Genomic DNA, 13,403 nt, shown 5'->3' with positions numbered 1-13,403 from the left:
GGCCTTGGAAATCTATGTTCTTATTTAATAATGTTTGTGTGTGCTGTATTCTTGGGCATTTTATAAGTGAATATACCCCTATTATACACAAAATTGAGCATGAGATAAACAATAACTATGGGTTAGAGATTTTTATTTCTCAGTATGAAGCCAAAAGAAGTCTAGTGATTGGTCAGCCAAATTGTTGACCCAGATACACTAATTCCTTCGACGATTTTCTCCATATCTCAGTAAATTAAATAGAATACAGAAAAAAGCATTTCAAAACAATTGACAGCCATCAGTATTACTATAATGTAATGAAACAGTGAAATATAGTAACGACAGTAATACTTGATAAGTATCTAGGGACTTCTCCCTCAAATTGCTCAAAGCACACAGAGCAAACCCTTGTTAAATTGACAGTGGTTAATACAAACACAGCTTAACTCAAAGCAGGTGCTTCTCCCAAGCCCACAAGAACCCCACTTTTTCCTTTAACAGCTTAGGAAAAATTGGCTTATCTACAGTGTGGAGATTCAACATGCGTTTTTAATCAAATGAGATTTTATTACACTATAAAAATATCAATCATTTACATTTAAGAATAATGTTAGTATGAGTTACTGAGTGTACAAGTATACCATTTTTTTTTAATTAAAAGTTTTACAGTAATTCTTTGGGAACATGTTTTCTTAGGTTTACTGTGCATATTTGGTCAATGGTGTCTGAAGCACTAGTACCAAAGTCTTCAAAATATAAAGTGACACAGAATCCTGCCTCCCAGGTTAGTAGGGGCACTGTGAAAGGCATGTCTCTGAAAAACAAAGGATAAATCCACCAACAACCAATGCCACCCAGGACTGCTGCTCAGCATGACAGAAACCATACCAGGGCAATTACCCCTAAAACATAACTGCTCCATTAACCTAAACTCTAAAAAAGGAACACTAAACAGCCAATAAACAACATTCATGCCTACTCTATTTAACATTTGATAGTCAGGTTCTACTTTTTTAAAGAAAAAAAATAAAGTTTTATCTTAATGCATTTTGACATAACATTATACTTCCCAGTTTCTTGACATTTCATTGTACACAAGTGACACTGGAACTAAATAATAAGCATGGCTTTCATCTCAAACAGTACCTATTGCTATTTATAATTTTTTAATGCCTAAGGTAAAAAAACAAATATTTCAAATAACATAATCAAGATTTTTCATGTTGTTAGTGTAATAGCATTTAATGAATAAAGCAAATGAGAGAAGTCCGAAAGGAGCAGCTAAGTTTTCTCTAAGAGGAAAATGTGACTGCAATGTACATTTGAATTCAGTAAAGACAAGATTTTGAACACCTATTCCAAAAAGAAAAATATTCATAAGCTCTACAAAAACCTTTCAGATAATAGCTTCTTATCTAAAGGATAACCTCTTTATGACCAAAATGACACTTTTCACAGAAATGAAGGGAAAAAAATGGAACAACAATAAAAATAAACTCATAAACAATGTGAAGCTTTGGGTTAGATTTGGTATCACTGACTAGTTTAGATTTTAAAAAGTGAGGGAAATAAAACTTTCTAAGGAAACATTCAAATCAGATTTAAAAATTTCAAAGATTTTAGAAAATACAGAAAGAAGTTTGGTCTTGAAAAAGTTAATTCAATTGTGTTGGCCCCACATACACAGAGGCAAGAGCAAATAACTTAGCTGTCTGTTCTCTGTTCTCCAGCTTTGCTATTCTAATAAAATGGATAAATTGCTGATTTTATCAACAATTTGATTAACCATAAATGTCAGAAAAACACATTTGTTTTAATATCTGCTCCCAATGGAGAAAAGGGATAAGTTTTAAATGGCCTAAATTCTCAAAAATAAAGAGCTTGTAGTTTGTAAGCAAAATTTAAGCAGCCAGAGGCCAGATTTTTTCCTCTGTGTTTTCCTACAGGAGACATGTATCTTCTTAAAGTCAAAACAAGGGAAGCCAAATTATGAAAATGATCAGAATGATAATTCAATACCATTTATGGAGCACTTACTATATACAGGCACTATATACTTTATATACCTGACTTCATTTAATCATTACAACATCTTTGTGAGGTAGGGGTATCACCCAAATGATATGCTTGCCAAGTTCCAAGCAAACAGCAATTACAACTGTCTAATTTACTATTACCAGGGTTTAGCACACAGTTTGACACAGGGCAAGCAATAAATAATTATTTGCCATAAAATTAAACTCATGGAGAAGCAAAGCCATTACAGGGAGGAAAAGTAATCTGTCTAAGGTCATTCAGCTATTAACTGATATGATAAGATTAAACCCAAGTCAGAGAATACCAAAATCTCTGCTCTCTTCAAAGATGATTCTGTTCACAACCATGGATACACATCTGCTCAATGTGCTTGTTCCTTCCTGGAAAGTGACAAACTCAGCCTGGGATTTAGTAGAAACATCTCAAATAAACTGTGAAGAAATCTTCAAGTTTCTCTGTGTTCAGATCCTTCAAATGTTTTTCTAATTATGCCAAAGTCAAAGTTAATGTGACTTTTTTTGAGGAGGAGGGCAGGCTTTGATGTTTAATACCAGACAAAGGTAAAAAGTACTAAGGCAGGTAACTTGACTTTGGAAGGAGTGAGGCTTACTGTAAACTTGTTGGTAAAATTTCTTAAAGTAATATTGATGACTTCTCATAAAAAATTACTTTCCTATGGGTTCCTGCTTTTAAAATGTTCTATTCTTTGCCTTGAGCTTCTACCAAGATACTACAACTACCTATATAACCACCATGTTTTTCTACCGGAAAGTCTCAAGTATACACTTTAGATTTGTTTCACAAGATAAAAAGTGATCAGTGATTATGATATGAAGACACTGAAATGTTTCTAACACTTTATATAAAAAAATTATTTAAATGTCAGTTAAGCATTCTTAACATTTATTATTGGCACATCCGCACAAGGATTTATTAAAACTTTGAACTACCTTGAAAGGCATATAGTCCAAAGCTCCCATTTTAGTTTATTACATACAGAAATGAAACACATGCTCCTCTTAAACTGCATAAGTTTTAGATTATCTTGTAATATGCCATGTCATTATCATTATTCTGGTATAAGTAAAAGGCAACTGAAACCAAAAGTTCAGTGCCTGCTTTGCCAGATTTGCTTTGCATTTGAATAATGAGAATAAAAAGAGGATGAGTTGGCAAAGATTAAGACAGGTTTTTCCCCATCTTCAAAGCCTGGTTTTAAGATATCCAGGAAGTCTTTGTAATTGAAACCCAGTTTTCAAATAAACACGCAAAGACGTATGGTAACAGGAACCAAGGAGATAAAGGGAATAATACATACTTCCTGTCCTCAAACAGTTTCAAGTCTCTAGAAAAGCTAGACGTAGAGGAAATAAAAAGTCCTTTGAAAGCCCAGATGAGAAACCTATGTCATCTCCAATTAGATGAGTTTCCTGATTAAAAAGATGAAATGACTGCACATCTCTATATTTCCAGAGAAATCTGTGCATTTATCTTTATATAATGTATTAAATTTACAGGGCCATCTCCTGTGAATTTACAGGGCCATCTCCCCAGTCATAATGTGAACCCCACTGAGGGCAGGTCTCCATCTTATCTATGTCTGTGTAAGTATATGTCACATAGAAGATGCTGAATCAATGCTCACTATACAACAAACAAGTCATGACTTCTCTAAAACCAAAATTTCCTCTTACTGGATGAAGTGCCATTTTCTACTCTGTAGCTCCAGAAATAGATTTAAGCATACATACCCCCAATGCCTATACCCTGACACAAATAATCACTTAAATCAGGCCAGAATAGGACATGAAAGTCAGAAAAACAATGCTTAATACTTCTGGTTACTGGTAAAGCTCACATAAGAAAAAAAAAAAAAGACTGAGGGAACTACAGGTATTTCAGTATTAGCAATTTTAAAAGTTGGATTAAGTCAACATAGGCGGCCCTACAGACAATCATTTGAAAGAATAATCTCTTCAACAAAAATATCTCTTTGGTTTAACCCTTCAAATGTCCTTGTTGTAAAACAAATGCTAACTGATCACAGGAGACAAAACAACTTTCATTCTCCCATGAAGGAACCCATGTCAACTGCTATTTAGATTGGCCACCGAGTGAGGCCCTTTGGAGTAATGAACATAAGATAGGATAGTTTTAAAGATACAGACCCTGGCCAGGAAAGTCCACAGCATGAAGGCTTATCCAGCAGGCCAAGACAGAATCAGACCCCAGGGCTTTTTTGGATTTGAGGGAGTAGAGAGCAAAGGAAGAAGCACTGGCATTCAGAAACGTGGCTATCTGAGAAATAGATTAAGAACTAGAAATGGAGAAAAACAGATATAGATAAAACTTGAATTATTCCATGGCTTGTCCCAGCATCAGACCTGCCTCATATCCCACAACCTTTCCCTGCAGCTAGGACTCTTAGATATTCAAACTTTGTCATTAAAGAGCATTTCCAGATTTTACCATACATTTTTGCCGATGGTCTTAAACAGAGCCTCAGCCACCCAGAATTAATATTCCATCCCTTCCAGTAAGCACTTCACCACAGAGAATGGTTGAATGGGATAGAGACATATACAATGCAATAAACTTCCTTTTCATTTTATGCTCTTCTAATAGTTGGCAGAAAGGGTACATTTTAAAATAGTCACATGAGTTGACAGGTGGAAGTCACCATGCTCAAGTTGCAGATCCAAGTTTGGATATCGTTAAGCTTGCTTAAAAAAAAAAAAAAAAGTTGAGGATGTTGAGAAACTCATTTGAAAGACATGTACTTGCAAAAAAAAAAGTAAAACTAGGTTTAAATTATTTTAAAAAGCAGAAATTAAATAAATCAAACTAGGTATATTTTTACTTATATAAATAAACCTTAAATACACATATACACTTACATACCTCAAGCCCAATTTGGCAGACTGTTAAAACAGAGTGCCATCTGGGAACCTGATTCCTAAGAAATGACTTTAGAGCACTACCACAAAATCAAGCACTCTTGTGAAGCTTTAGCGAACAGTTACATCCTTAAAATATCATTTTGAGACTCTTTTATTTTCCTGATGGGAATATGTTAACACTAATTTTCATTCCAACTACTGTTCCTTTGGCAACTAGCATGTGTAAAGAGAACAGATTTTTAATTTCTGTACTTTCATTTTAATCGACTTAAAAAAACAAACTCAGTTAATATCAATGTTTACTTAAAGTTATACTGTATACTTAAAATATCAATACTCTAGATAATAGAGTAAGTCTACACTAGAAAAGAATTTCTTTGCATGACAAGCAGTGTTCAAAGTCATTGCCACTCTGTAATGATATTATCAACAGAATGTATCTGAAGACTTGCCAAAAACTGGATTGGAATGGTAAGGGGGTGGAAAGAAGAAACATGTTTACAATCTGTTCAATTTCTCAGCTTAAAATTTTTGATATATAGAGCAATGGTTTAAATACAAGACTTAGTTTCTGAGTCAAATTGCTAGACATATAAAGGTAAAACCTTTAATGGTTAAACCCTACCTTTCTGCCAACTTCAAGTTCTCCAATACAGGACCTCTAGGCTACTCTGTCAAGTTGCTTTCTACTACAAGCCATTGATCTGTACCTCTCTTAATGACCAGATGCCACCACAAAGACCATGACGCTTGCCAGAGGAGCTCTCCAGTGTGCTGTGGCAGGCTGGTGGGGCTATTATGCTTGATCTCCTACAGCCCTTTTATGGAAGGCCTGCACAGATGGCTCTGTGGGAACTTCACCACGTTTTCTTTGTGGAGAGTATGTGCTCAGTATGGATGTTTAGTAAATGGTTAAGAATGATGATCCAGTTTTTCATCCACACAAAAGATTGATTTCATGGCCTCAGATCGGGGTAGATCTCAATCTACCATTCATGGAGACTAAATCATAAATTTGCTTATTAGCATTTTGAGAAGAAAAGAGGTTGCATCCTACCCATTAAGTCAGGAATATCAAAATTAAAGGTGTCACCTGATGCTTGAATTCATGTAGTCCCTAAATAAATAAAATAATTCAAACACACTTGAAAAAATTAAAACTACTGCTTCCTACAAAGTAAAATAATTATTAGAAAATTAGAACACATAAGAGGATAATTTACAGAAATATAAAGAATACTCTAGCTCTGTCTGATTGGTGAAAAGTTATTACTGTGAATTAAATTGTAAACTTCAGATAGCTAGAAAATTGAAAAATAGTTGGAGTCCTGGATTATTGAAACTATTCATTAACAACAGCTCTTTACTTGCTTCTGCTACTGCCACTCATTTTCAACATACACAACTCTCCTTGGGCTCCATACAGCAACTATCACCACTGCCCACTAACAAAAAAGTTCCCCTCGTTTGCCAGCACGGAGGATATCGACTGTCCTTTCCTATTTGTTCTCAGTATGCATCATGATTAGATTGAGTTTGCAGCAAGGCCAACAACAAGTCTATGCACCGGTAGATGCAGTCTGGGCAGTTATAATACAGCATTTTAAATAATCAAATCATTTGCTACACCTTGTTAAATTTAATGCATACAGATATGCAAAATAATTTCAAAGTACTCACACATATTACCACACTCTCAGACAAGTTACAATGCACCTTCCCATTTAAACAGACAATAAACATACTAACACAGAAATGCATAAATTATGTCTGTATATAAAAGTTATATTTTAGTAGAGTGTCAAAGGTGTCATAGTCAGTATCCTTCATTTCCACATGACTATTTTGCTGGCAGGGAGGGAATAAACAAGAAATTCTAAATCTAAAGCCACAGTTTCTCAACTCCAGTACTATTAATATTTGGAGTAGGAAAATTCTTTGTTGTGGAGGCTATCCCATGCATTAAAGTGTATTCAGCAGCATCCCTGACCCATTAGATGCCTGTAGCACCCTCACCCAGCTATGGCAACTGAAAGTATCTCCAGAAGTAGCCAAACATCCCCTGGTTGGCAAAACTGCCCCCAGTTGAGAACCACTGATCTAACCAACAGTAAGTCCTTTGATCTACAATAATGACAGGACAAGAATTTTGACCCAAAGGAGTCTCCACATTATATATTTTTAAAAAGCTAAAATGCATTACTATTTAGTGAGCAATTATTTGCTTTTCTTTAAGTCTGCTTCCTTTACTAAAAGTGCTATCACAGGGCATAAGAACTTGGACAACATTTTTTAAAAAGTTGCTTGCCACTTTCCTGTGTCTCATCTGGGAGGCTCCAGTGCTTCCACTGCAGCATACCCAGGGTCAACCCCTTTGCTTTTTGGTCCAATGAGATAGAATTATCAGGAGAAATGTTCTTAAGCGAAGTCAAGGTTCCCACTCAGGCATTCTCACAGGTACTACTTAGGCACACCTTGCTTTGACGAACTTGTGGTTTCCACTGAAACAAGTTGTTCTGCATACTTCTCACTACAGCTATAGCTACGTGACCTCGCAGTTTCAGTTTGTCAGTAATTTCACTGAAGGCTGAGCCCAGATACTAATTTGTCTGAAACATTTTAGGCCCAACATCTCATGAAACAGGCTCCAGGCAAGAACTCTTGGACTTGGGAGCCAACAAACATGTTTCACCTAGTCTTTAGCCTACTCAAATATAGGCTACAGACTTTCAAAACAGAGTGTATTATTTTAGGGGGAAGCACGTTAACGCTTAACAAGCATCAACAACTTAAGGAAAAGACTTTCAAAGTCTAAAGTTTCTTTGCCCATCAGATAGGCCTTATGAAGAAATATGTTGATAAGGAAAAGTAAAACAAATACACCCAAATATTTAATTTTTATGGAAAGTAAACATGACCCCTACATACTACAGAAGCAAACATTTCACTTTGGTGATGAAATTTAGAATCTCTAAACTATCTTTCGATTAGTCAGAAATGCAGGCAGATTTATCCCTCCCACGTACATTTAATTACCATGGAGTTTAGAAAAGCTTATTCAACAGAACTAGAAGCAGGTTCAAAACAGTGCTCATTTAAAAACATATATTGCTAGACTTTGGAAGACTAAGTCTACCTGGATTTGGGGCTGTTCTGTGTACTGCTAGAAGACAATGTGTACTATCAAAGATACTTACATAGCTGGTTATTTTTCTTCAGAAAAAATAATTGGTCATCTAAGTTTAAAAATAACTATCAAAGGTTTTACACAGGGATATTAACCACATAAGCTAAATCTTTGAACTGGTAGAAACAGATTTTTCCATTTTCATTATTTCTATAGATAGAATAAGGTGTTTATTTTCTCCCTTGCAAAAATGTTAATTAGGTTTAAGAGGCAGGATGACAAAGAGATAGTTATTATAAAATTAAATAATTTTCCTGTCACCTTTATCTAGTAACATGGTTTATTATCAATTGCCTGGAAGCAAATTAGATTTATAGGAAATATAAATAAATATCATAAGAGCTTAAAACCAGATTTCCTGAAACTGTATACTCCCACACAAACACCATTTTTCACCAAAAATCTAACAGATACTGGCATACGTGTTCTCACCCCCACTTTCACTTTCTCATCCACACTATTAAAATCGTGAAAAACAGCTCATTTTTAAAAGTCAGCCACAACCAACAAGATCCTTGGCATTACATGTTGGTCCCAGGCACTGCTGCCTTCACAATATTAAGAGATTCTTTTTTACCACTGTCCTATCTAATTTTTATGCTAATAATTATGTCTTAATTCCAAATATATAAAAAAATATAAAGATTGTTGTTACTCTGCAAGCCATAATATAACCCCTAAATTCACTTTATAAGTATGAGTATCCTCAACATTAGCAACCAAACACTACCATGTTGGACACACATTAAAATATTAACACTACCATTTTTGTCGGTATAGAGATTTATAGTAAGACTATGCTATGTTATGAGTTACAAACAGCCTCACCTTCACAGTCCCTAAGCCATTTTTAAAACAGTCTCTTTTAGAATGAGAACAGAGGAAAACAGAGAGAACGGAAGAATTTTTCTGTAATCATGAACTCTCAGCAATTCTTTTCACTTAAGCTACAAGCCCTAAGTTTAAATATATATATATCTAACAAACTGTTGAAACTTACTTGACAGTGACTCGATTTGATAAATCCTGTAGATCTCCAGGATGGAAAAGCTGGGCTTCTTTCAATCCAATCTGTTCACAAGCTTTCAAGAAAACGTTTATATTATCCTGTGAAAAGAAGTGGAAAGTGATTGCTTAGCTGAGCTCTCTCAGACAAAGGTTACAAATTTTTATGATATAACTTCGAAGCTTCAAAGTCCAATTACAGTCAGCAAAAGAGGCGGCAGCAAGACCCATGCATATGTATATTTGAAAAAAAATACATAGGGTTTGTACAGCCTTTCAGTCCTCCAGAGCATACACGGTCGTGCTATCTTATGCCCGGGCATACACTGTTTCTGTGATCTTTGTGACTGGCACGTTAAACATTACCTGTTACAGGACAAGTGCCTAGCCACTGAGCAGTAATCTACACTTTGATGTCAGCTCTGCTCTGCAAACAAACGCCCTCTTCCCAGCTTTGCACGGCAAGCCTCACCTCTCCTCTTTAAAAATAACTCCAGCTACTGACATTCACCCACCCAGAAACTGTTGGCAGGGAAGAAATAAGAGGAGGAACATTCTGTTTCTATGATTACAAATTACAGAACGACTGTGGAATACCACACCTGGAATCTGGGTTTGGTTGTTGAGCTGGCTCTTGACAGGCAGGGAAACCATACTATAGGACTGAGGAGAAACCTAGCGTTCATTGGCTAAATTGCATAGTTTGTGTGGCACATTACTCACTCCCTGCACCTGCCTCAAGAGCTGCCTCCAAAAAAAATGAAAGCCTATCCCCTCCCTCCAAGGTTGCCCTCATATCTAATTTCAAAACCCAAATCCTCCATTCACAAACCAGTGCTTTTCGTTAATGTAAACTGCTGTGCAAACACAGATTACAGTATATGCTATTTTAAAGCCAGCTACATTTCAGAGACATATATTTGGTTACCAGAATTAACTTAGGCTTCATCTCTACTACTCTAAAAAAAAAAGAAGAAGAAAAGAAAACACTTTATGGGGTTGAGCTTGTGACAATCCCAGGCGGGTTCTCCATATTAACTGTTACAGTTCGCTGGTAAAGGGGTGGCCTCCCAGCATGCCAACACACATCTGTCCACTGAGGCAGCTGGTAATGCTACCTCTATGGTGTGAGCCTCCTTGAAACCTCACCTCCCTCCCTAAGAGGTGACCTTCACAGACCAGAAGATAGTCTGCCACTTGGAGAAAAGCAATTACTCTTTTCCTAAGATAAAGTGGCTAAATTCTACAGCTTGGGTTCTTGGAGAGTAAGGGGATTCCAGGAAAGCACAAGGAAAGGTGTGGCAAGAGAAAAGCCCCACTGATTACTAAGGAAAGAGACATTCTAAAAAGCCACTATTTGTACAGGTAGGATCCTGGTCATTCCAATCTACTGTGAGTAAAAGGCAGTGCGAACTACCTACCTGAAAGATGAAATCCACGAATCATTTTAAATAAGATGAAGTCAAAGAGTAAAGAAACTTGCAAGTCAAAAGTTGAACAGCTCAATGAAAGGTGTTTATTTTGTTTTTCATTTGACTTATTATGGAAAAAGGAGACATAATTTATTGGTAAAATTCCAAGAGGAGCAAAATGTGATAATTTTGTTAGGCCCATAGTTTCTAAAAAGTATACTATCTGTAATTATCAAATGATACAAATTAATGGTTTTAAAATTGGCCCTCTGAGAAGCAGGCAAGAAAAGATGGTTGGATGTACCAATACCCCAAGTTCCATAATGATATGGTTTGGCTCTGTGTCCCCACCCAATTCTCATCTGAAATTGTAATCCTCACATGTCAATGAAGGACCTGTAATCCCTGCATGCCAAGGGAGAGAGGCGATTGGATCATGGGGGCAGTTTCCCCCATGCTGTTCTCGTGATAGTGAGTGAGTTCTCAAGAGATCTGGTGGTTTTATAAGGAGCTCTTCCCCCTTCGCTCTCTCTCACCTGTCACCATGTAAGACATGTCTGCCTCCCCTTCCGCCATGACTGTAAGCTTTCTGAGGCCTTCCCAGCCATGCAGATCTGTGAGTCATTTAAATCTGTTTGCTTTGTAAATTACCCAGTCTCAGGCAGTTCTTTACAGCAGTGTGAAAATGAACTAATACACACAGGATGCAAGTCTCATATCAATAAAGGAAAAACAAACCATTAGAAGTCTTCACACCAATTCAACCAATTTGATTTGGTTCTGAATGTTTAAAGTATTATGTAAAATATTAAAATAAGGTTAAACTAAAAGTAAACTTACTCAAATGAGAGCCAAAATGATTCTTCACATATTTCATACAAACATAATAGCATTCATCTAGTTGACAAATAGGTACAGATTGATAAGGATAGATAAAGCCAAACTCTCCTCAAAAACCACCAAAGTAGAGAGAAAGAACTTGACATCTAAAGCGACTATACTTAGTTGAAGACAAAGTTCAAGAGAAGATACAAATTAATATGGCTAAATTCTAGCCTTAAATAAAGACTTTATTTTAACCAAAACAGCAGAATATCTTTTAAATCATTCAACGATGCTCAAGTTTAACACAGTACAACTTTGTAAACAAAGTCACACATGGCCTATTGAGCAGGACGAGGTTGTGCTAAGATTGGTAATGTAGTCTCAGTCATTCCTACTGGATTTGAGCTCACTGGTAATTTATTCCTTGCAATTTCAAAGGATGCAGGCAAAGAGTCCCTAAGGGTATATATAAAATTATAAAATAAAATTTTCATGTCAGTTAAAACTTCAAGAAGCCACACCCAGCTCAACACATTAAAAGGGAAGTATTTAGTTATTTAATGAAATCATTTTCACTTGAAATTAGCAAAAATAAAAGGGAAAATAAAGGACAAATTAAAACAAATCTTATCTAATTGGACTAGTCACCAGGACTCCAAGTTAACTTTGTCCCTAAACAACTGTGTGGCTTTGGAAAGAGAGTTAACATTTCTGGCCCCATTTTCCTCATCCCTGAAATGAGCAGTTTGTGAATCTGTAACCCATTATCAAGGGCAATCATTTTTCTCTGCAAAAGAAGAGGAGCCCAACCCTCCCTGGCCCAACCCATCACACAAATATTTCATTACCCAACTTCCATAAAATACTTCATGTCAAAATCCTGCTCTAAACATCTGTAAACCCTGTACTTTCAGGACCAAAAGTGGCTTCTCAAAGACAAACCAACATACACATACACACACACACGCGCACACACACACACACACACACACACACACAGAAACAATGAGCCCTAAATGTATCTAATAGCTCCTTTAAGCTTTAAATTTTTCTATGACTATGAATAAAGGCAGACACTACAAATTAAAGGTTCTAAAATTGGCCCTCTGAGAGGCAGGCAAGAACAGATACATGGCTTTAAGATTTTCATATTGTCTCCAATCTCCCTTCCACCCCTTATCCTTGAATCAATTATAAAGCAGCCATAACAGGTGTGGGGTGGAGTGGGCTAGGGTAACTTAGAGAGCTTAATGATCAGGAACAGCAGTTCTTACCACTGAGGTAGGATGGGGAAGCCACAAAGATCTACCAAGATAATCAAGGTTTGTATTTGTTCACTGTAGTACCCTATTAGTTATCTATTGGTGCATAATACATTATCCCCAAATTAAGCAGCTTAAGGGAATAGGTGTTTATGATTTCGTATAGTTTCTGAAGGTAATTCAGGAGTGGCCTTAGCTGAATAGTTCTGAATTGGGGGACCCTTCATTAGGTTGTAATTGAGATGTCAGCCATGACTACAGTCATCCCAAGGCTTTCCTGGAGCTTGGAGGAGCTGTTTCCAAGGCGGCTCACTCATGTGGCTGACAAATCAGGGCTGATTGTTAACAGGAAGCCTTGGTTCTTTACCAAATGGACATCTCCAAAGGGCTGCTTGATAGAGCCCATGATCCAAGGAGCAAGATGGAAGTTGCAATGTCTTATGACGTAGCTTTTGAAGTCACATTCCATCATTTCCTCAACATCCTGTTGGTTACACAGATCAGCCCTATTCCACGTAGGTACAAAAGAACATAAACACCAGGAGGTGAGAATCATGGAGGGCTTTCTGGGGGACTGTCTACTACATTTCACTCTCTGGACCCACCTCAGTGATTCATGTCCCAACCATGTGCAAAATACACTTACTCCCTAATAAGGCCCCAAAATATTCATCCCTTTACAAGGTGAACTCAAAGTCCAAAATCTCATCATCTAAGTCAGATCCAGGAGTGTCTGAGGCTCTTCAGGTGTAATTCCTTAAGTATGGCCCTTGAGTAAAGTTCCTCTCAACTT

The 13,403-nt window shown here is 36.6% G+C and overlaps 1 protein-coding gene across 50 annotated transcripts in view; it reads right to left on the bottom strand.

Annotated features, from left to right (window-relative positions):
- Positions 1-13,403, bottom strand: part of LMO7 (LIM domain 7) — a 222,114-nt gene that overhangs the window by 88,663 nt on the left and 120,048 nt on the right. For all 50 annotated transcript variants that reach the window (XM_063697422.1, XM_063697426.1, XM_063697424.1 and 47 more), the window contains one exon: positions 9,107-9,213. In XM_063697422.1, the coding sequence (XP_063553492.1) occupies positions 9,107-9,213 (107 nt within the window). The remainder of the gene's footprint in view (positions 1-9,106; positions 9,214-13,403) is intronic.

The sequence above is a fragment of the Gorilla gorilla genome, chromosome 14 (assembly GCF_029281585.2).
Source record: "Gorilla gorilla gorilla isolate KB3781 chromosome 14, NHGRI_mGorGor1-v2.1_pri, whole genome shotgun sequence".
Taxonomy (NCBI): Eukaryota; Metazoa; Chordata; class Mammalia; order Primates; family Hominidae; genus Gorilla; species Gorilla gorilla.
Note: the sequence above shows the minus strand (reverse complement) of the source record. Positions and strands in the feature narration are given on the sequence as shown.